Below are 25,129 nucleotides of genomic sequence, written 5' to 3'. Positions count from 1 at the left end.
ATCTCTCCCTGCAAAAGCAGAAATCTTAACTCAAAAGAAGTTTACACCCAGCAGGTCAGAGTAGGACTGAATATGCTTGCAAGGCAACTCAAGAAAACCTAACTCAGAATCCAGACACTGTTGTGTGGAAAATTCTGGTGTCTTTAACGGAGTTATGCTGCAGTGCACATCTTCAAGACACCTTGGGTAAAATTTTCAGAGCTATTCGACTGCCATGGTGGCACAAACCTCACCAAAACCAGGAAGTCTGCAACAACTAACAGCTCAGTATCTTGGGGAAAAAAACGAGTTTGAGCAAATGCAGCCCCAAGTCTCCTAAACTGCAAAAGAGCTTCTGAAAGCCTGTTGTAAAACTCCTGAAGCAGTCAGGAGACTGAACAAGAGATCTAACTACTGCTCCAACGCTCCTTTCTTACTCTTCTTCACTCATTTTTCTTTTCAAGCTTCAAATCGATAAAATTATTCAGATTCAGAGGAGGGAAAAAAAAAAAAAGGAAAAAAAAAAAAAGGAAAAAGAACCCACTCTGAGACCGGGGCTGGATGTGACCTGCTTTCCCCTCACCACAACCCTGCCTCTGTCCCTCTCTTCACAGTGACATCTACCGGCCTCCCCCGAAAGCTCCCGCTACCCCCGAACTCTTCCGTACGCGCCCGCTCCCCGGCAGCTCGGTTCTCTCCCGGGGCCGCCCCCCGGCGGCTCGGTTCTCTCCCGGGGACTCGGTTTTCTCCCGGGGACTCCGGCCCTCACTCGGCACCGCCGCTTCCCTCGGGCTTGGCCAGCGGCCCCGGCGCTGCCGTCGGGACGTGCTCGGAGCTCCGGGACAGCCCGCACGGGGGGGCAAAAACTTTCCCGGCGAGTTTCCCTCTCTCCTCTAACGAGCCCCGCGGGCGCGCAAACTGCGCAGATGGGAGTCGGAGGGTACCCGACACGGAACCACCCTCAGGGGCAAGCCAGGGGGGGCTGTTCCCCTAAAAAGCCTTTGATTGTATCGTGCTCCCCTACCCCGCACAACGAAGCGCCGCCCGGGCAGGCTGCGCCCTACGCGCCCGCGGGCGTTCCGCGCTGCCGAGCGGAGCCGGCGGCCCCAGGCTGCCTGGGGCGGGCCGGGCGGCTGCCGCGCCGGGCGGGGTGTGGCCTCGCCGTTATTTATGAGCTCCAGCCCCTATTTGCTCACTAATGATGCACCCGAGGCCTCGGTGCTTCGCTAACGCGGCGGCGGCGGCGAGGGCAGCGCCTGTAACGAGAAACCAAAACCTTCACCGTCCCCGCCCGGCCACTTTCCATTCACTCCTAGGTGCTTAATTGAGGGCTGGGGAGAAGCGCTCTGGGTGTGTTAGGAGTCCAGCTATACGGATTATTTTACAAAGGAGCCGGGAGTACCTTTGCAACCACCGGGAACACCGGGAAGAGAGACTTTTTCTTTCTATTTTTTTTCTTTTTTTTCTTTTTTTTTTTTTTTTTATTTCTACCCCCTACAATGAGCCAAGTTTGGAAATAAAATGATGTGGTAGCAGGAGTGGAGTCCATAAACTGATAGAAACCAGATCAAAATCTGTATTACTGGTTCCTCCAATACCTGGGTAAGCATAACTAAAAGTTCTTTTTCTTTGCTGTAATAGATGTGAAATGTGTTTGATGGTTGAATTTTCCTACTGTTCACAGATAGTTAAAGCAATGTTTTCCAGATCAGTGTACTCTGTGTTTGGCTTCCCGCCCCCCCCCCCCACGCTTTCTTTCCTTTATTCTGCTGAATGATTTTCCTTACAGCATTTAAGGGTAGGACTCAGCCTTTAGCAGATGACACCTGCACAGCACTTCACAGCAAAGCTATGTAAGACTTTCCAAAAGCAATGCAGCATGCTGAAAGCGACATTCCGTGGCTGGAAAACTTCTCCGCTTTACTTTGGTAGCAGTTTGCTGCTTTGTTTACAGTTAGAATAGGTTATAAAAGCAGAAATGTAATTCAACATTGCTTTTTGTCTATCCTAAAAGATTCTTTAGAAGTACTTTCAAGGCTTTAGGTCTGTGGGTTGTCAGCAGAGATCATGTGCACAGGACATGCTGAATATAGTATCATGACTTACTGAGATAAATTCTGAACTGGGATATAAGCCCAAACCGAGAATGAAACCTGCAATGAGTTTGTGTTCAGCTACCAGGTATGTAAATCTCTGAAATTAAACCTATTTCCATAGGTAACTCACATGTCAGACCCCCTGAGGTACCTTTTTGGCACCATATGCATTTATTATTTATGTGTCTAACAGCTGGGTAGGAACCATGCAGCTCAGAATTTGAATCTTATAGTTGCTTGTCACTTCTGTGTTAATGGTGAAGATCTGCAATTTGAGCAATGAAATGTAGCAATGTTTCACTCCTGTAACTGATTGCACTAGAATTGGCAGGAGGCATGAGAGTGGGAGGGAAGGAGTGCTGAAAGGTTTCCTATTATTTCCTACAGTATCGTTTAAGGGAAGAGAGAAAGCCACACACTTGTTCTTCTTTGACTTTTTATCTCTATAGCAGAGAAAGCATAGTGCTACTACTGTAAAATACTAATCCCATTGCATCTGTTAAATCACGAGTATGATTGGCTATTTCTTTTGGCTTGGCAAAGAAATTTTATCAGGATTTAATGGCATTTCTCTGTTAGAAGAGGGGTTAGTTAAAGGATATCCCATGGGCTAGTCACAAGGTTTTAAATTTAAAGCCCACAAAGCGGCATTAATACTAGAGTTCGTGCAGCCTGTTGAAAACATTACTCTTGGCGAAAACCTTGCAACTATCATTTTATTAGTTAACAGACCCTTAGAGATAATTTGGAGCTGAGCCAGAATGGATATGTTTCTCCTGTAGACCAGATCTGTAGCTGGCACGTTTCTGACACTGGTGCTTTTGTCAATTAGCAGAGTTGTAGCATTACTCGATCTTCCTGCATTTCTCAGTACTCCAGAGCAAATCGTGAAGGAGAGTTTAGAGTATGGCTACAGCTCTCTGCACTGGCTCGCACGCCCTCCATCCCACCCCCAACTCAGTATGAAGTTTTCGTGCCAAGAGAAGCCTTTCAAAACGATTTACAGTGAGTGGGTAGGAATGACAGAGGTAGTAACGAGATACGAGGCTTTTACTGTTAAGTCAGTGATGTGGATCCAGCCCAAATTGGTGTTGACCTAAAGTCATCCCTGCCTGACAGCTGGTTCCTGCCATGTTATGGTGGTTACAGCCTGGTTCTTTTAGGACAGGTGTGAATCTCAGAGGGACTGAATGAACAAGCATGTAGAAATATTGGCTTCCACTGGAGTGACTGTAATGCTAGACCAGAACTGAGGTAAAGAAATATAAGATGATTGTGCGGGCAACAAAACTCTTCATGAAATAAACGTATAGCCTTTCTTCTAGCTGTAGGGTTTGTATCCTTCAAAGTGCTTGCAGTTACCATAGAATCAAATATATCACCTGATTAACCAACAAGTGTATAGTAGAAAGGTTATTGATGCCAAAAAGAAAAAAAAATAATACATATATATATATATGTAAGCAGGGTAAAAGAATGGGCTTAAAATGATAATGTGTTTTATTCTCACTTTTGTAGCTGAGCTAAAGACCAAAGTTCTTATCATAGGTGGATGAAATTTGGACTTCATAATTTTTGGAGAGATTCTGTTTAGGAGAATTATATCTATGCAATATTCAGCTTCTAACATCTGCTGGGTTCTATGGGTCTGGTCCAAAGACCACTGGAATTGATAGGAAAGTTCCAATGACTCCAGTGGGTTCAAGCCCTCCCTGAGCTAAGAAAAGATGGGATTGTTTTGGGATGTTCTCTGATTCTCTGAGGAGCTCAGTCTTCTTAGCAGCTAAACTCTGCAAAGTGAAAGTAGATTCAACAGATGTGTAGAAGTAGCAGAAGTATCAAGTGTTATGCCCTGTCCAATGCCAGGTATTGTTAGTGCTCTGTAGAAATCCATGCGGGGAAAAAACAGCTATCCCAAAAATCAAATGTTGACTAATAGTTTCAAGCATGTTGAAATATTTTTGGTGTCAATGGTTTTGAAATTAGTGACGTAAAGACAGGTTTTCATCTTAAAAAAAAAAAAAAGATGTAGAGGGCTATTAGAGCGCTCAGCTTACTAAAACTAAAAGCTCATTTCCAAGTACCTTTGACTTCAAATGTCTTGAAACAAACAAACAAACAACACAATCCTCATCCCACCCCCACCAAAACAAAAAAAAAAAGAAGTGCTTAAATATGATATAAAGTAAGGAGAGACATCTAAAAATATCAGCCAGCTTTTTATTTGTGAAACTCTATCTCCTGTCCTTGCTTTGCTCTGCCTTGACATTTAGTATAATCATTTTTCCAGCAGGTGGAATTGTCCTTATTTAAATAAACTGAATCTCATGCAGTAGTCTCTCTTAGCCAAAACTCAGGTTTTGTTGGTTCATACTAACAGGCAGAGAGCTCCGTTTGTGCCAGCACAGAGGACCACTGGATAAAACCATTTTCAGATGTACAAAGCAAAACCAGAAATGCTGTACCTCCTTCATGTTATCATATATTATGGCTTCAGCTGGAAGAGCTTCCTAACACAGATCTTCCTGTAGTGTTGTTTTTGCTCCACGAAGCTGTAAAACAACAGTAACGTGATATCTCTGTCTTTCAGGTTTCGTTTCTTGGATATTAAGTTGCAAATCTGAGAAGATGGCATTTCTTGCACTGCACATGTTGATTGGGATATTTATTTACTTTAGCGATGTAAAAGGATCTTCCCAGCCTCAAGCAAGGGTATTTCTAACATTCAATGGTAAGAAAGAAGATAAACATTCTTAAGCAAATGTTATGATTGAACATTTTCTTCTTCCCCTTAAATTCAGTAACTGAATAGAAATTGGCTTTTTGATCTGCATCTACAATTATTATTTTTGGTTTGTGTTGCTGAAGTACCTGTCAGCCTATATTAGATTTTTGGTTTTTAACATCAAGTTCATTGCTACTGTAGCTATAGGTAAATAATTAATAATACCTTCTCTTTATTGTGAACATTATTATGGCTTGCTAACAACTAAAAGTTTTATTGTCCTTAATTTTTGTTTGGAAAAGTTGACAGCACGTGAAATGTAGTGGAAGTTTATTAGGGACTGGAGTTGCTTTCATTCAGTGCCCAACTGCAACACTTCATACTCGGAAAATCAGGCTGCCGGAAAGCTTACCAAGACAGTTAGCAAGGCAGAGTCCTTTGGCAAAATATCATTCCTTGAGCACTTTATACAGTATATCAGATGTATTCAAAAGGAAGGTGCATTTACTTCTGAAGTGATGAGCAGTACCTTATTACTGCAATTACCTCAGTATTGCTTTTATAGTATGGTAGTTTATTGTTCTGGTATTAATCTCTGTCTTAAATGCTGATTTTAGCCACCACTTCAAACTATATGTTATTTGGGCTTATCAGTTCTGTTAAATTTGAGCAGAAATTCTCCATCTCTACATATAGGGGCTTCAGCATTCTTCAGCCCTCTACCTTTTCTGTGATTGACTTTGAGGCATGAGGGCTTGCTACTCCCTGCACCAATAGTTTCTTGTTTAGGATGCTTTATGTGGTTCCCAAGTCCAGGAGTGCCCTGCAACTGTCATGTCCTGATATGGAAGTAATTCTGTGTGCTATGAATAGTCTTTAAAAATCACTTTAAAGATAATCATAGCTAGTAAGTATCTTTAACTGCTATCTGCTGCCACAATCACAACTGTGTACTCTTGAGTCTGAGAGACATCCAGAAGGAGACGTGCTAAGTTAGACCTACAAATATCAAACAGCAGACTGAACAGTTACAAGACGTCTATTGTGGAGCATAGGACCCTAAACTTATGAGTGTGATACTTAATAGGTGTAAAGTGTCATGGTTCCAGTAAAAGCAATAGTAGAAATTACATTCCAGGAGGGACTGCCAAATTAAGAAGTAGGAAGGAATTTCTTGTCCTTCCTTAAGTAATTCTGACTTAATGTAAATGGTACTGATTCTACACAATTCAACGCAATAGCAAGTTTGGCCATGGTTGTGTGTTACACCTGCAGGTTTGTCACAGTTACACAAAACAGAATGGTTCAGATTTCCACATTGTGTCCATGGTGGCCTGGAAAGCAATCTGGGCTTTCCCAGACCTCTGCTATGAGCATGAAGTTGGAAGTGATCTACTGAGGTTTTGTGATATTTAGCTTTGTGAATGGGAAAGAATCATCATGAGGGGCAAATGGTTTTAACCTGGACTCCAGAGATTTGTGTTTTGTTCCTTTGTTATTCACAGGTATCATGCAAGTTGGAAACACAGAACATAGGGAAAAGGGGAAAAAAACCACAAAACAACAACAACAAAAAAACCCCACCCAAACAATCCTAGGAATTTAAGGGGAAAGAAGGCAAAGTGAATGGAAACCTTAGTTTCTCTGCCCCTCTTTGAAAGGAGGTTGTCCCTTCTTCCTTTAAAAGGAGTTGTGACAGCTTTCTGTCACAGCACCTCCTTTCTCTGGTGAGGTTCTTGGGCCCCAAGAGCTCTGGCACCCTAGACCACCCCTGGGGACAAAGCCTCAGCTCTCAGGTTCCTGACTGTAACCCTGCTGGGCTGCCTCAATTACAGCTCATTTCTGAACTATCATGGACAGTTGTTGCAAGTCTGGTGTCCTCTCCTTGATTTTTAAAGTGATGCTTTGAATGGGTAAAACTGAGAGTCTCTGGCTTCAGTGAAAGTCTGGTTCTCTTAAAATGGACATTTTACTTTCTCTAATTCTTATTTTAACTTTCAGCCTTTTAAAAAAAAATATTTTAAAGTCCTTAGTTTTTAATGGATCTTTCAAAGTCATAAAAATAAGAAAGTAATTCTGCATTTTAAAATATGATGAATAATATCTGAAATAAAGGGCTGAGATTTTCATACAATATAAAACCAGTAAATTTATTTTAAGCCTGATTTCCAGATGGTAAGAAAGAGCTTTCATTATGTGAAAAGAGTTTGCAAGTTGTTATGTGTAACAAGGTAATGACCCCACCTGTAGTATGAATGTCTGTTCTATACATCTTCATTTATTTACATGGGTACTGATATAAGAGAAAAAGGTGAAACTTTATATTGTTCTCTTGCCAAGTGTGATAACATTCTTTCTGCTTAAGTTCCTTCATAGCTTATTGTTTTTAAATCATGTAGAAATATCAAGTTATTGGCTGTCTCCATGCCCTGAAATGTTGTCAGTTTTTATGGAGAACTGTCACTCTCGTAAAGTGCATAATGTGAAAATAAAACTATAATTAGGACTCCTTATGTTTTAGAAGACATTAGACAATGAAGACAAGTCATTCAAGCTTAGGATACTTACATGATATCTTTCAGGTTCTGAATTGGATTTGGCTTGGTGTCTATAATTACATTGCATAAGTTTTGAGGGTAGAATGTATACAGGAGGAGAAAATGAGTGACGCTTTTCAAAGTTAACCTGCTCCTTCAAGATCAAGTCAATTGAGCTTATTCACATTGCAGCATTTCTCATGGGAAAATCCAGCAAGTACCTTGACCTATTCTGTTGTTCATCAGGAAAGATAAAATGTGAATCATTTGAATCATGGGCTGCTTTTCTTTTTGCCATCTACTTCATTAAGACTCAAATGTAATTAAAAAGTAAGCCTGGGTAATACCTCAAGAGCCTGATAATAGGGACTTTGCAATTAACTTCAATAGATGAAGGACTGCAACCCTAATTTCTATTTTTGAAATCAAAAGCCTGGCCCCTTGTCTAATTAAAATGTAGCTCATGACTTAGCTGAGATTGTTAAATGTGTGTCTGACGTGAGTGTGGAACTTATTGCTGTCTGCACCCTGAGTGGCTTGAAAATTGCAGTGCCATACAGAACCCTGAGGCCTGATTTCTATTGCTTTGCACCTGGTAGAACCCTTTACTTGGATGAAGGAAAGGGTCAGGCTGGAGCTGAACTGCATGCTTTGCACAGGTATACATGGTTATATGTGGCACTAGGCTTATGGAGAATCAGGCAAAGGGGTTCTCAGTTTGCTTGGAATGATTCGTCATGGTGATTCCATTGATGACAAATTAGATTGTCCTGTTCAACTGTGATGGCTTGAACCATAAATATTTGTATATCTGCACTTGAAAAGCCCTTACAGTTGAAAAAAGAAAGGTGGTTGCAGATTTTTTCTGATTCTAAAATTGCAAAGATGTGAATTTTGTTGTGCAGGAGATGCTGTAATGTTGGGGAATCATCTGTTGTGTTACCATGGAGCATGAGAGAGAGGGAACCTAGGGTGGGAGAAGCCAAGGACTTGACACTCCCTAAACTATAAGTGTACCGCCCCCCCTCCTCTTACCTCCTCAGGCTCCTTGGCTCTGGAATAGATCTTCCTTAATCTACTTAAATCACTCATCATAATTTAAAGCACCATAGTTTATTTTCTACCCATAGCAAAAGACTTACCTTATCTGTTTATGAACTATCAAGCATAGTGTCTGCTGTTTCTCAGGCTACATGCATTCCTCCTTGTTAGTGAATGTTTCTGAGCAGATAATTGGGACCTGTATCCTTCAGTCTTTAGCAGGGCAAAACCTTTCTCAAATCAGTGGGAATATTATCAAAACAAGAAAGGAATTATTAGACTCCAGGATAGTGTCAGACTTTCATTTCATTCCAGCTCACATTTACATTTTGGGTTTTGGTACAACCCTAAAATCTTGGGCCATACCGTTTTAACATCAGATTCTGAATCAGTCAAAGCAGCTTCAGTACTTATTTTGGAAAACCCACCAAGCAAATCATCTTTAAGCTTTGAATTTGTATGGAGACACACAACCAAGTGATAATTTCTCAATTTAATGGGAGCATTTCATGCATTCCTACCTAAAATGTCTGGTCAAGCAGATTTTTCCCATGCAGATTCTCCCATTGTCTCCAGTGAAAATTCCATACGAGAAGTGGATCAAGGCTAATTTGCAGACGGTTTTGTTCCTCTTTTTGTCATGAAATTACTATAACACGTAAAGCGCTTTTAAGAAAGTATCAGTCAGCTTCATTAATGACAATTAAAAAGCATAAAATGTCACCAGAGCAACAGCAGCACTTATTTAACTGTCAACATATTTTAAAAGATTTAATGCAACCCCTGTGGTTACCCTCAAGGAAAAATAAAGGAACTGAGAACCATTTTCTTTGAGCTCTTGAGCAACAGCAGTACAACGTGTTTTTAAACAATCCCTCATTGTAATGCTAATGTTACCAGAGTTAATAAAAAGTTCATTTATTATTTGGGGGACGTTGTGCTGATGACAGTCTAGTAGGTAATGGTTTATGCTAAAATAGTTGATTGAATCTTTGGTGGTGTCCATGGAATGAAAGCTACTTGCAAAATGAAGTAAAGCATTTATTTATTAAAAAAAAAGAGAGAGAGAAAAAGAGAGAGAAAGGAGAACTGTGGTTTTATTTTTGTTTCTATGCAAGACTCATACAAAAATCTTGTAGGTATTTATAGTTGCATAATTTTCAGCAAATTGTGGGTCAGATTTTCTCAAAAGTAACTGATTTGTGGCTTTCACAGCTTCATGGATCCTAAATAATACTAATTTATAAAGCGTAAAGTGTTGAGCACCAACCATGTGAAAATCCTTCCCCTCCAATTGTCTCACACTGGAGATCAAAAAACTTAGTTTTGAATACTGTCAACTAAAACTATTTTTTTTCTTATCTTTAATAATGAAGTTAGTATTTTTACATGTGGTTGAATTGACAATGAAGTCTTTGGTTGTTCTTAAAGACAAATACCTAATTTACAAATTGAAGTCTTTGCGGGTCATATTTAGACTTTATCTTCAATCTGTAAAATGCTCAGTATTCTTTCTCAAGCTCCATGGGTAGAGATCCCACTTGACAAATGACATTGAATCTGCTTATTTTCTCACTAACTCTTGTTCAGTCGCAGTGCCACTACCTTGGCTTCACAGTCATTATTGTTAACATGAGTGTACATGAGAGGAGAATTTAAGACATTGGTTCTGTTTTTAAGGTTAGATTGCATGTGCCATGTGCTCTGACTTCAGTTATGGAAACTATCATGCAATAACACTTAAGTCACAGATGATGACTGGTCCAGTTCGTTGTTTGTTCTCTGAAGTTGCTAACAGAGCCACCCTTGTCAGAAAGCACAAATAAGTACATTGTCTTCAAGGTAGTTAAGTATCAGCCCCCAAATTTAGAGGAAAAGCTTATAAATTTAATCCTACTCTTGGATGAAGAAGTCATTGAATTTTATGAAGTTTGAGAAAACTTCAGTGTTTCTTGCATGCTAAAAAATAGATGTGTTATCTAAGAGAAGTCTTACTTCCTTTAATCTCTTCTGTTCCCCAACTCAGTCCATCTGACCTGTATCTGAACCATCTCTTTTTCTTATTATTATTTATTTTGGTATGGAAAAAGTCAAACTTTATCTTAGAATATTTTGACGGATTTGACACATCCTTGCTTTCTCTACTTGTCATAGAAGAAAGCAGCTTATCTTGGCCAGTTCCACTGTGCTGTCATTACAATTCTCCCTTGTGTTGCTCGTCCAAGGCAAGTGCTGAAGTCCTTACATAGGCAGTTATATTGCCATTATTGTACAACACATCTTCTTTTACGTTTAAAAAAATGCGATGAGAGAAAAATGATGTAGACATTTCTAATACCCCATCTTTTTAAGGACTGTTTGAGGACCAGTAACAAGAGCTCCTCTGTGATCCATTTCCATATGTGATGAGTTCACAGTGCACTTTGATATGTGGTGCTGCACAAGCCCTTTTGTGTATCAAATATAATTAGTGACGTGACTGACAATAATTACTCATTTTATTGAAATGCGTTGACTGAGATCCTGCCATGAATAAATACATAGACCAAGACCTTATCCTGTCATTTGAACTGGCCGTTTCCTCAACATGTGTATTTTGTTTTTCTTGGTGCTGACTTTTCAGTGTTCTCAATAACAGTCCTTCATAAAAAGAGTTGGGACTCTTAGGGAAAGGCTTTTGTCATAAGGACACAGTTTACTGATTCACAGCATGGCTTTGCATCTCGTCTCATTTTACATCCAGATTGCCACAGCCACAGCAGACTCCAGGTTAAATGAAGGCTGTGTGTTCTCCCCTGTTCAACCGATTACAGACTTGGGGTCTTGGGGATACAATTGAGGAGTAAAACATACTCCATTACCTGTGTGAATTGGTGTGAAGTTTGGTCTTCCGTCTTACGGTGAAGTGTGCAAATTAAGACAAGTGTGTGTTTCCAGTAATGAAATGAATGATGGGTGTTCTGTCCTTCCTCCCTTCCCTTCATACCTCCATTCTTATTCAATGGAAAGTTGGTACAATTGCATTTGCATTATTACTTCATCCACCACTGATACGGCTTCTTCCTGGAAGCAGAAATCCTGCTTACTGGAAGCTAAGACTCTGGTATCACAGCAGAAAGAAGATAAGGAGTGATAGCTTTGCCTCTCCCATGCAACTGCCCTCTCTCTGTAGCTGGGAACATTATGCCCTTTAGAGAATTTAGTTTTTCTTCTTATTGTTATGAATATAGGGCTATCTCTCTCTCCTTGAGGAAGAGTCTCTTGCTTCTTGTGTGAATAAGGTTGATAGAGGTTATGTTTCCTGTCCCTCTGTACAGCAGCTAGTATTTGGGATACTCACAACTGCTACTCTCACCCGAGCAAACCAGTATGCAAAAATAGAGTGCTACAAAGGCTCCTTGATTACCACAATTAATAACCCAGATTATGACCAGATTATTTTCAGAAACACAGTATAAATATTTTTAACTGACAAAACCAGGAGACAACATTTTGAAGAAATGTAGTGGTACCATCTTACATCTTATCTACAAGAAACAGTAGCCAATGGTATTTCATCATTATCTGAAAAACCCTTTTTTTCTGGAGCCCTCTATCAGGCCATCTTGATAGAAAAATCTCTGGAACAGCGTTTCACCACTATATAGCTCCACTGAGTTCAATGCAGGATCTATTAGGTACTCTGTGTGTTGATCAGGAGAGAAGGTGAATTTCAGATCTGGGATGCGAATGCCCTCAAATCATTATGAGCTTAGAGTTTGGTCTATGAGCACCTTTTCAGGGCCGAGTTCTTCATTGTTAATTTGGCCAGTTCTTGATTTCAACATCATCTCAGGAGTGTGATCTGTCATTTTTAATGACATCCGTAATCCTGGGGAAGCAAGAATGATTTGGTTTGGGTTTTTTAAATGATTATTTTTGAAAGCTGTAAGTAAATACTTTATGTAAAACACACCCTATTTTTATGAGAAGTTAATACTTCAAGTACAAATTTCAAATGCAAATATGATTTTGTGAAATGCAACATTTAGAAATAGTTTGGAATGAATACACAGACTTTTAAACTGTTCTGCTTCATATTAGTCACTGCTATGAGATAAATCATTGCCTTACTGAAATTATCTTCTAGAATGTGAATCAGGAGACATCACAATCACCCTGGACTGCCAAGTTGCTTAATGGAAAAAAAATGTCTTGGTAGTTAATTTTAGTAAAAAAAAAAAAAAAAAAAAAAAGATAAAACCCAACAACCACATGACCAAACCCAAGCCAAACCAACCAATCAGGAAAAAAAAAAAAAACAAACCAGAAATAAACAACAGCAGCAACAACAAAAAAAGCCAAACAACAACAACAACAAAAAACAAAACCAAAATAAAAGAAAACAAAAAAACCCTCACCAAATTGAAGCCAAATTCTTCAATTAAAGACATCACTTTCAGCCATTAAGAGGGTCAGACTGGCATTCTGAAATAGAGAAAAGGACTGGTTTAGAATTGCACAGTAAATGTGTGATGTATTAAAACTCAGTTTCAACTATCTATTGTTTCATTTTAGCATTTCCTTTGCAATTTCATAGTTCCTGTATTGCTTTGCAAATGCAACTGAAAAAAAAAAAAAACTAAACCAAACAAGGTCTTGTAAATTCTTCCCTGAGAGTAACAGGCTTTCTCTGTCACCTGTTATTCTGGTCATTTGTTGTTGTTTCTGTTGCTTAATACCATTTCCTTTGTTATGCAGAATAAATCAATTTCTGTCAGTTCAGAATCAATTAAATTGGAAAAATATTTAGCTTCTTTTAACATCTGTATAAATCAGGTTATATCCCTCAGTCTCCTGTCTTAAAGGAGCTGCAGAGGCAGATTTACAGGGATAAGGGAAATATGTGAAGCAAGTGTCTGATCGCTCATTCAGTTCAATGTCTGGGATTGAAGAGGTTCATTCTCTTCTCATGTAAAAGGCCAAGAATGCAAAGTTTTGAACAGCAAAAGGGGAAGATAAGTATCATGGTATATATGCACACGAAAATTAGTAGTGTAACAGGAAACAAAGATGAAACAGTAGAAGGCCTTTTCAAGCAACTGCTGAGGGAAACCCCATGGGCAAGACTGCTTGAAGGAAAAGGGGCCCAAGAGAGCTGGATTGCATTCAGAGATTGCTTCTTCCATGCTCAGGATCAGAGCATCCCCACACGTAGGAAGTCGAGGAAGGGAGCCAGAAGGCCTGCGTGGTTGAATAGGGATCTGTTGGGTATGCTCAAGCAGAAGAGGCGAGTTTACAGGTCATGGAAGCAGGGACTGGCCACTTGGGAGGAATATAAGGCTGCTGTTAGAGGATGCAGGAAGGCAGCTAGGGTAGCCAAGGCCTCCTTAGAATTACAGCTGGCGAGAGGGGTCAAGGACAGCAAGAAGAACTTTTTCAAATACATAGCAGATAAAACTAATACCAGAGGCAATGTAGGCCCACTGATGAATGAGGTGGGTGCCCTGGTGGCAGAAGACACAGAGAAGGCAGAATTGCTGAATGCCGCCTTTGTCTCTGTCTACTCCGCTGGAGGATGTCCTGGGGAACCCTGTACCCCTGAGACGCCGGATGAAGCCAGGTTAATGGAGGAGTTTGCTTTAGTCGATGAGGACTGGGTTAGGGAACAATTAAGTAGTCTGGACGTCCATAAATCCATGGGTCCAGATGGGATGCATCCGCGGGTGCTGAGGGAGCTGGCTGAAGTCATTGCTAGACCGCTATCCATCATTTTTGCCAAGTCTTGGGAAACGGGAGAGGTGCCCGAGGATTGGAGGAAAGCAAATGTCACTCCAGTCTTTAAAAAGGGCAAGAAGGAGGACCCGGGTAATTATAGACCGGTCAGCCTCACCTCTGTCCCTGGGAAAGTAATGGAACAGCTTATCCTTGGTGCCATCTCAAGGCACATCAGGGATAAGAGGGTCATTAGGGGCAGTCAGCATGGCTTTACCAAGGGTAAGTCATGCTTGACCAACCTCATAGCCTTTTATGAGAATGTAACAAGGTGGATGGATGATGGCAGAGCGGTGGATGTGGTCTACCTTGACTTCAGTAAAGCCTTTGACACAGTCCCTCACAGCATCCTCACAGCTAAATTGAGGAGGTGTGGTCTCGACAATAGAGTAGTGAGGTGGGTTGCAAACTGGCTTAAAGAGAGAAGCCAGAGAGTGGTGGTCAATGGTGCGGAGTCCAGTTGGAGGCCAGTATCTAGTGGAGTGCCTCAGGGGTCAGTACTGGGGCCAATATTATTCAATATATTCATTAATGATTTAGACGAGGGAATTGAGTGTACTATCAGCAAGTTTGCTGATGACACTAAGCTGGGAGGAGTGGCTGACACGCCAGAAGGCTGTGCCGCCATCCAGCGGGACCTGGACAGGCTGGAGAGTTGGGCGGGGGATAATCTGATGGAATTTAACAAGGGAAAGTGTAGAGTCCTGCATCTGGGCAGGAACAATCCCAAGTTCCAGTATAGGTTGGGGCATGACCTATTAGAGAGCAGTGTAGGGGAAAGGGACCTGGGGGTCCTGGTGGACAACAGGATGACCATGAGCCAGCACTGTGCCCTTGTGGCCAGGAAGGCTAATGGCATCCTTGGGTGTATTACAAGGGGGGTGGTCAGTAGATCGAGAGAGGTCCTCCTTCCCCTCTACTCCGCCCTGGTGAGACCCCATCTGGAATATTGTGTTCAGTTCTGGGCCCCTCAGTTCAAGAAGGACAGGGAACTGCTGGAGAGGGTCCAGCGTAGGGCAACAAAGATGATTAAGGGAGTGGAGCATCTCCCTTATGAAGAAAGGCTGAGGGAGCTGGGGCTCTTTAGTTTGGAGAAGAGGAGACTGAGGGGTGACCTTATTAATGTTTATAAATATATAAAGGGTGAGTGCCATGAGGATGGAGTCAGGCTCTTCTCAGTGGCAAACAATGATAGGACAAGGGGCAATGGGATCAAGCTGGAACACAAGAGGTTCCACTTAAATTTGAGAAAGAACTTCTTCTCAGTGAGGGTAACAGAGCACTGGAACAGGCTACCCAGGGAGGTTGTGGAGTCTCCTTCCCTGGAGACATTCAAAGCCCGCCTGGACACATTCCTGTGCGACCTCACCTAGGCGTTCCTGCTCCAGCAGGGGGATTGGACTAGATGATCTTTTGAGGTCCCTTCCAATCCCAAACATACTGTGATACTGTGATACTGTGATACTGTGATGTGTTAATAGTCCTGCAGTAATTTGTTTTTAATGCAAGAAGGCATGTGCATTCAAAACACGGTTTCATACATACATCAATGTGTTCTCCTGCATTTTCTGCTTTTTGATCTCAAATATTTTACTGAATGTGAACCTAAAACGGATACAGAAACTTCTTGAAAGCAATTACTGACCTTAGAAGACAATAAGAGTGGAGTTTCCTTATCCTCTACCGAGCCACAGCCAGACAAGGAATGAAACACGATGTTTTCCTTGGGCAAACACTGTCACACACTTCTTTGGTCTTTCTGATGCATTTCCATGGTACAGGAGATGTTTCTAGCACATTTAGTTTCTACGGTTCTTAGAAATTCCACCTTGTCTGAAATAACCAGCCTGCATACCTGTCATTGCAGTTTTCCGAGACAGTCTCTGTGTTAGTATGTTGAGTGCTTTTACAAGGCACAATATCAAAGAAGTATACAGAAAAGTGAGCACTTACATCTTCAGAATGGCACTTTGTTTTTCTAATATCAGCCAATTAAGATGTTATGTTCAAGGAGAGGCTTGGCATTTTTTCAAAAATTTACTTTTTGAGGCCTGAAAAGGATTTAGTTGGCGTGGAGAGCTGATCCTGGGCTTAGACTTTTCAATGGCATCAACATGAACACAGCTGGAATTTTTTAAGCTGATTCGTCTAAAAACCCACTTCCTGCCACTGTTGAAAATAAAGCACCATCTTTTTACTTTTTTTTTCTTGAAGCAGACAAACCTACAGCAAAGACAAAAGAGTTTAAAGCCCTCATGAGGTGTTTTATTGTGGTTTGCATTAAGGAAATAAAACTGTGCACACATGGCTATAAAATATGAAAATGAATATGCCTGCAAAGCCATTACCTGTGGTTTAATAACTTATCATCTTTATAGCTTTGATAAGTCCCTTTAAAATGAGAAGGGTGTCAGCCATTCATTTATCCAGGAGATATGGATGGTTGCAAATGTTAAGACTTTTTCAAACATAATTTTCAGAAGTAGAGTAGGAGAAGAATAAAATGTCAGTGATTTTTATTTCATTGGATGTTTCTTCAGACTCCCTCTCTACTATTTCCTGATCTCACATAAACATGTTCTTAAGCTGACACAGGCAGCTTAAGTGGCAAAACTGCATAAAATTGCAAAACTGCATAAAATTGCAAAAATAATTTGAAAATTTCAAATGTGCTCAGGTATACCACTGTCTGCACTAACAGTTTCAGAAAGTGAAGCAAGGAGAAGACTTACAAACTTGGCCAGCATGGTTTGACCCACCAGCAAGGTCTGACAAACAACGGGCTTTTATCTGGTCCCATCTTTTCCTTTGAGATGCTGGAGAATCTTTACTTGCATGGTATGTGTTTCCTTGGCTGAAGGATTCTCCCTCCTGGCCCACCACCCTGAAGATGATCAGTGAGTTCTTGAAGCACTAACATGGTTCTTACAGAACAGAAAGACCCTTGCTGCATTTGTGTGTATATATGTGGCTGGGCTAGTTAAAGCTGCTGCTGTGTCCACTTCAATAAAGGCCGGCACTGGGGGACAGGGGCAAGCACAGGAATTCAGCATCTCCCTGGCAGCTGGGGAGAGCAGACCACCCTGATGCAAGAGCTCTGAAAAGAGTTTTATAGAGGAAGGTTGTGCCAGCTGAATCAATACTTGGGCAGATTTCATACCTACTGTGGTAATTTACAAAGATGTGTTAGGGGGGTGAGATCCAATAGAATTAAATACCTATTAAAAAAAAAAAAAAGACAAAACAACAAAAACAAAAAAAACAATCTTTCTTGAGTTGAATTTGTTTGCAGTACAGGAATCTGTCACAAATAATGACCTAATTTCTATTTGCTGTTTCGAAAAAAGATACATTTCTTTCCAGATTCTCAGGGTATCATTGCCAAAGAACTTTCCCTCTCAAGAGTACTCCAGATACATCCATAACTGCAGTATAGTGATGAGATCCCTCTCTATTATTATTATTATTATATATTTTCTTCTGTTGAGCGTGTTTTTATTCAACGTACTATTTTGGTACTGATATTGGTATTAGTATTGGTATTGGAGTCAGGCATTGAATGCTGTTTATGAGGCAACCTGTCCTCCTTGTATAGCCAGTTCCTCTCTTATCTTGTCCTTAGAGAGGTGAAAGAAGTCTGCCTGGACTTCTCCAACAGGCAAGCAGCTGAGTTGTTTCTTTTCACTCTGTGTGGTGACTGCAAAGGACCTTTGCTTTAAGGTTATTCTCTTTCTACACATGAGGGGACAATGGCATTGGGAGAGGTTTATGGCTTGCTTCTGGCTGTTGAAAGCTTCCCTAGCCAGCTGGAGTAAAGTCCCGTTCAGATCAGGTTGGACATGAGAGAAAACATCTAAGATCAGCTAAACCTGAGATTGTGTGTAACATCAATAAACCACAGGCACTCTGAATAAACAAGGTGGCCACTCACTGTTTACTGTTCCCTTTGCTTATTTTTCCTGCTCTGTGCCTGTGATGGCCCCAACCTGTTTGCTGAGCAGCTGAAAATGAGTTTTGTTCCACGAGGCTCTAATTCTTGGCTGATAGCTATGAGTTCTATGTGGAAATGAGTGAGAGAGAAATAGATTGTGGGACATTTTTTCTCCAAAAGGCCCTTTCAAGAAAGCAGCTATTTCTCTGTGGAGAGTGAGAGGATAATGTGGGAGTTACCAAGAGGTGAAAGGGTCTTATGGAGATTACTCACAGGCAGAAGGAGTTGGGATGAAATTACTCCACCCCAACTCATGTATGAGAACCTTCAGCCATAACATCTGCTCTAATCTCCAGCTCCTTTGAAGCTGACTTCAGATCTGATATCAGATCTGCTCATGTTGAAGAAAGTACATACGTGTATTCTCTTTAGACTCAGTTAGGAGGCAAAATATTAATTTTCTACACATGAACTGAGCACAATTCTGGCCCACAGTGTCATTTATATGTTAAAGTTTTCTTCAGTCATGTCCATTTATTTGTTCTGATTTCTGGAGAGGAGAAATCAGGGAGATTGCTGTGTTGTTTTGGGCCCTCACAGCATAAGAGGTGCTAGAAAAATAAAAGCACCCAGTCAGGGACTGCTAAGTTGTTATGGGTGCTGGAGCATGCGGTGTACAAGGAGATGCTGAGATATCTGACTTTCTTCAGCCTGAAGAAGGCTGAGGGGCATCTCATGGATATCTTCAACTATCTGACAGGGAGAGTAGAGAGAGGACAGAGCTGAACTTTTCTAATAAGTGCACTGTGACAGCACAAAAGGCAGAAGTCTCAAGTATCAGGAAAAGAAATTCTGTTTAGATGGTAGGACATTTTTGCTTTTTTTTTTTTTTTTTTTCCTTCCTCACCATAGGCATAGTGAGACACTGAAACAGGTTATACAGGGAGGCTGGACTCTCATCACTCCAGGTATTTGAAACTCAGCTAGACGAGGTTCCACGCAAACCTATCTCACTTCAGTAGCTAGTCCTGTTTTGAGCAGGAGTTTGGCTGACGTAAGCTTCAGATGTCCTTTCCAGCCTGTGTCCTTTGTAGTTCTCTGAATTTATCAGCAATCGATAGGTGTGAGTATGAAGACGCTGGCATCTATTTTGGCAGTGTTTCCAGCACAGCTTATCTACTAAAGCAGTTCTGAAGAACAAAGTTAGCTTTTCTCAAAAAGGTCAGAAATCTGACTCAAATGACCTGGCAGCCTGTGTCCACAATGGAAGCTATAAACACTCAACATCAGGAATTTTTATTTAGATGCCTACTGCAAATTATTGTGCCTAAAGTGTGAGGTTCCAAGTCTGAAACATTGCATGTTGTGTAAATTGTTTTCTTACAGGTTAATACAATAGATTTCCCTGGTGTGGAAGGGAAAAACATGGATCTGTCTGTAACTGCACAGTAAAATATAAAAATTCCTCTTCTAAGGAATGGCAGAAATTCTAGATATGCAACATTACATGAAATGAAATTAAAGGAATATCATATGATTCTACCTGTATTTTCTTTGCATAATCTCCTTTGTTCCCTTGTTTAAGAAAAACAGATTGACTTCCTGTTGTTAAACTGAGCTGATTCATAATATGATGAGTAAATCAACACGTTACGGTGGACTGTGCAGAATCCAACTAAATTTACAGGTGTAGAATTTATTTATTCATTTAAAATTCAGTTGAACTCCTTTAATACCAATTTAAAATTAAGGTTAAATAAGTGACATTTATAACCAAATTTCACAGTATACACTTGGTCTCACAATAGATATTAGATCTTTACTTACAGTGACATCTGTTTCGAGTTTACTTTCAAAGTTTGTACATGTGTATAATGTTACATTGAACAGATAAAGCAGACTTCTGCAGTACATACGATGTTTGTGGAGGTGTACGAGTCTCCTTCTGGGTAAGTTTTATGTTTTCTGATATATGGCAGATGTACAGCAAAAAAAAAGTTTGCAAAAATGATATTAAGATGGCAAAGTCCAGAGTAAAAAATTCTAAACTACCTGGCCACATCCTGTTCTATATGCATATCATCCTAAATTTGCCCAAGCTATGTAATTTTCTTTCTTTTTGGGGCCCGAGGTTGCAAGCTGGAACTCTGTTCTTTCATGATAAATGCACACACTTGCATGCATGCATACATACACTACCAGCATTCAAAAAACTAGTAATATGGTATGTTCTTCTGAGGTTATTATTTTGGGTCCTGTGATTGATACTGTATTATTTTGAATATTTGAAAAAATCATTAAAAGTTTGTTGATTGTTAGGCTGTACAGACTTAGGGAAACTTTCTTTAACCTCTCCAGGAGGTTGTATGGTCTCTTACTGACATTATTTAACAAAACTACATTTTTCCTGTCTTCCACAGAATCAGAATCATATGAGTTGGAAGGGAGCTCCAGCCAACATCCTGCTCAAAGCAGGTCTGATTAGATCAGGTTGCTCTGAGATGTGCCCAATTCAGTCGTGAATAACTCCAAGGGTGGAAATCCCACCCTTTAATGTCAATGATTCAGTAGCTTCCAACAGGTCGTTGTACACAGCAATAAGATTTCCCCTTTTCCTTGGTTCTTAAAACCAGACCAACTCAGTTCTCTCATCTCTCCGTCTGTGCCACGTGGTCCAGAAACTTTTATTTGTTCTTTGGCTTATTTTTAGTCTTAGAAAGAGATTCTTCCATTCTAATGGTGAGCTGCTCAGTTCAGTAACTGTTCACTGCCTCTTCACCTCTCTCCAGGCTCAGCTCCACATATAATATGAACAGAGTCTGATTCCATTCATATTACAATAGTTCATCATTCAGCCACTTTAAAGATCAGAATCAGGACCATGTATCTGTCTGTGTATGTACTTAATGGCTATAAAGTTGTTCCACTGTCCAGCTGGGGCAGAAAAAAGAGGATTTTGTTGGCTCCAGTGGGGTTAGAGTCAACTGCTGAGTTTGTTTTCCAGAGGGTGTGAACAAATGTGAGTGTTGTGTCCCATGGCAGTTTTTGAGTGTTTCTTGAGGATGGATGTCATGATATCATGAGGAACTCATCTGCTAGCCATTTTTAGAGATGTTTCTCTATAACTTTCTGAGGATAACTTTTGATTCCTGCCCATAACTCAATTCATACAAGCTGTTTAAAAGCAAAAGCCTAAATTCATTACTCTATTAATATACATTTTGGGCGTTAATTCTTGTCACTGGGGAAGCCAAAGCATTGTTTCATTTTGGTAATAACAAAATAGGAGCAAAATACTTTGTATATGAATAATAATAATAATTTAAAAAATCTCAATTCACTGCTCTAGACTCTGTGCAGACAAATTCATTCTCTGTGTGGTAAAGGATAGGTGGATTTTGTCTGTAAAGAGGTATTCATTTTCATTTGATCCACCTTAATCCTGAGGATATGGGTTCAGATCCCAGAGCCACTGAAAATATTAGCTTGATGCTTCCATCAGCCTTCAAAAGCTCTGTGATTGAAGGCTTTCAACAGCTGTTATCTACAACAATAAATGCCAATGATAAAAAAGACTAGACGAGATGAAGATATTTTCTGAAGAACAACTAAAACTATTTTCTTTCTAAATTAAGTTAGGAAAAACAATCCTTTGATGATTTCTTTATTGATAGAAAATACCAACAAGATTGTTCTTGGATAAAGCAATTGTTCTTTTCCACAAACATTACTTAGTAATCGGGGGTCACAGTTCATAGCAAAATATGCCACCTCTGTTTGCCCAGCTGCCACACCTTCTTTGCCTCGTCTCCTCCTGCACATGAAAAAAGAGGCTGAAAGCAAGGTAAAGGGAATAACAGATTTAGTGCTCCTCAGCTTGTAGACCATAATTAATGTAAATGGTGTTACAGGATTAGGACTTTTTTGCTTCCCTGTACATGTCCCACTCAACAGGAATTCTACCCTGGTACTTAGCACAGGGAAGAGGACATAAGTCTCTTGATGTGTTTTTTGCTAGAAAGCCACATGCAGCAGTGATCCAGAAGGTAGAAATAAGTCTTACAGGTTTGGTTTTGTGGGTATTTTAACAGTTAAGTCAGGCTTGCAACAACTGCAAACTGCTCCTCCAGCATAAACAGGGTATTCTAGACAGAATGCGCCCTCAGAAAGAAACAAGCCAAAATGTCAAAAGGAAAGGAAACCCTTGAGGAGAAAAAGGACATAGAAAGGCTATTTCTTCCAGCTTTCATTCTGAGTTCAATTTTATGGATGTTACACACAAATTAAAGTAAGATTGTGTTACAGAACTTTGTGTTACAAAACCTCATGGTACAAAACTTTAAAAAATATCTGCATTCATGTCTGTGTCTCGATACACTTCGAACAGATGCATTTTAATTTCAAAATGATCCACAGAAGTTTATCCACAGCATATAGCTTGCATTGCAGCAGTCTTTGTCTGCCTTACATGTTTCCATTTGTTTTTGACAAAACAAAAGGAAACAGCAACTAAAAAGAAATTTCATTTGGTGGATAATAATAATAATAAAAAAGCATACATCCTTCTGAAGTCCAATCATCTTACTGAACTTTGAGTCATATTTTTCAATGGGTTGAGTATTCCGATTAGAAATCTACAATTAATCACTCTCCACCCTAAAAGTTAGGTGTGCAGTTGTGAATGCAGTGATACATGATAGGGTTCAATGTTTGTTTGTTTGTTTGTTTTTTCACTGTAAGACAGTATTCAATTTTCTAATGAAAGTTAGAATGAAAACAACAACAAAAAAATTAGATCAGTTTCTATATTTTACAATTTTTCCTTATGTCCCAACTTCAGCATGTAGTGTTTATCCAGCTCAGAGGTTTCAAAGCCCATGGAACTGGGATGCATGGAACTGGGTGGCACTGCCGGCCTGGCTGCTCCCTTGGCAATGACAAAAAGGGTTCACGTTTGCTGCCGTCCCTTCTTCAGTGCCTGTGCCAGTAATTGCCACTTTGTATTATTTATAGGGACAGGGTTGGTTTGCAGGTTTGTTTTTTCCTTCTTTTCTCTTCAGCCACTACCCCACACAACTGCACCCAGACTCTTTGTTGAGGTTTGTCTGGTGGAAGCAGAATGAAAGATTTTCATGTACTTTGCCATCCTATGACAACTGGTAGCAACTGAAATGAGGCATGTCAAGCAACTACCACAAAAAGAAATCAGTAATTTACAAGTTCAGACAAAGGTTAGAGAAAAAGACCTTCTCTGTAATTGTGCTGTCTCATACAGTTAGCTAATATTCCTACATTTTAGAATATTTAATTTTCCTAATTGAGGGAACATTACACTACAGCTTGGAAGAGAAGGTGAAATCAAAAGCAAAATGCTCTCTTTTTCACCAGAGCAGTGCTAAAGTTTGTGTTAGCTGGTGGGAATAATATGGGGGTGGATGGGAAGCAATCATTCATTAATGTCTCTCCTGCAGTCAATTAAATATGTCTCATACCTAACTGATTAAAGCTACCTTTTTTCAATTTTGATAATAATGATAATAGTAATAATAATATTCTTCTGAAACAGACTGAGAGTAGGACTATTTCTCCCAGCATCTCAAATATTCAGAGGCAGATAAAAAGTAAAACCCAAATACCAGCATTACTGCTTTGAGTTTTATTATGCAGAGACAAAAATCAAATAAAGATTTTTCAAAATGAAAAGAACAACAAAACTCTCGGTTATAGAGTGTCTTTAATGAAAGGAATCTCAGTACTTCAAGGTTTCATAAGAAACATGAGATACCTTGAAGTGTTTATAAACCTTTTAAGACTGCTGTTACATACGTGGCCATTTGTGCTAGTGCTACCTCCTTATTCACAGGGGTGTTGGAAAAATAAAATTTATTAGTAAATCTGAGACTTGCAAATACTTGAGTTATGAGGACTGAGGGGATAATTTTATCCTCTACAAATACAAATTTGAATTTCTATAGCTGCAAATTTTTTCTTCCTATTCTGATATTTATTCCTGTTAAAAACTAGACCCACTGAATCCTAAACTGTACAATGCAGTTAGTTATTTCTAAGCTCCTTAAGAGACTGTGTACTGTTTTGCCAAGGCTAAATGTGCATTGCCCTGACAATTCTTCACACTTACTGTCTCCCCCAATTTGATTGACATTTGCTTCCTTCTGTATCTAGTCTCCTGTCCAAGTTAAAAAGTAAAATAAGGTAGGAGAAATGTTTGGGCCTCTGAACACATTGCTGAAAGGTTCCTTTTTCTACACACACAAGTGTTCAGAGTATTTCTCACAGATGAGTAGCATAAATTATGGAGATTGCGTTCACAGAACAGTGAATGGTATTGTCAGTTTGCTTAGGAAAAACTAATGAGGTTGTAAAGAAATACTATCTACTTTATTAGAGTAAAATTTGACAGCTGGAAAAACAAGGCCAATAGGCTGGCTTCCATTTTCCATTGATTTTAGCCCCCAACATACAGAAGACTTCCTTTTCTGCAAAACCACATTCACCCTGCCCACACATGAACACACAATGCTCTTTTGCTCCAAGCCAAAGGCAGATTAAACTTCATTAGGAGAGTAAAGCTTAAGGAAAGTTCAAACTGTAACAGATAGTAATTTGACAAATAAAGAGTTAGGATTTGTTTTACTAAAGCCAAAAATAAAGGCGAGAGCGAGGTTCCCATGGTTCTTTTGTGCATTTAACCACTGGGTAGGAATACAGTCACTTTTCACAGTCTGGTTTACATACCATGTAAGCCTGGTAGCCACATACCATGGCTTTTTTAATGCACTTAAGCACCCAGTGGAAGCACACATATGTCTCATTAAACAAACAAAAATATGCCAATAAAGTATTTATCTTAAAGCAAGAAATAAGAACTGGAATAAGAATATATATTCAAAGTATTCTTAGGTAGATGCACTAGCTCAGCTTAAAAGCAACAAGCATTTTATGTCTGGATAAATTGGATTAACTTTCTGCCCCTACATTAAATTGTCACCCAAGCATCCTCATAGTTACACACTTTCCCAGGCCTTGCTAGCTCTAGGATAAAGGA

At 39.9% G+C, this 25,129-nt stretch overlaps 1 protein-coding gene across 2 annotated transcripts in view; it reads left to right on the top strand.

Moving 5' to 3' along the window:
* The first annotated feature begins 1,154 nt into the window (after nucleotides 1-1,154).
* SEMA3C (semaphorin 3C) overlaps nucleotides 1,155-25,129 on the top strand; it is a 125,484-nt gene continuing 101,509 nt past the window's right edge. Inside the window, exons 1-2 of one of the 2 annotated variants that reach the window (XM_065837713.2) lie at nucleotides 1,155-1,581; nucleotides 4,666-4,806. In XM_065837713.2, the coding sequence (XP_065693785.1) occupies nucleotides 4,704-4,806 (103 nt within the window). In that variant the 5' untranslated portion in view covers nucleotides 1,155-1,581; nucleotides 4,666-4,703. Of the gene's footprint in view, nucleotides 1,582-1,888; nucleotides 2,161-4,665; nucleotides 4,807-25,129 lie in introns of those variants that run through there. The other variant, XM_071803485.1, reaches the window with a different exon arrangement.

The sequence above is a fragment of the Patagioenas fasciata genome, chromosome 1, assembly GCF_037038585.1.
Source record: "Patagioenas fasciata isolate bPatFas1 chromosome 1, bPatFas1.hap1, whole genome shotgun sequence".
NCBI classification, from domain to species: domain Eukaryota; kingdom Metazoa; phylum Chordata; class Aves; order Columbiformes; family Columbidae; genus Patagioenas; species Patagioenas fasciata.
Note: the sequence above shows the minus strand (reverse complement) of the source record. Positions and strands in the feature narration are given on the sequence as shown.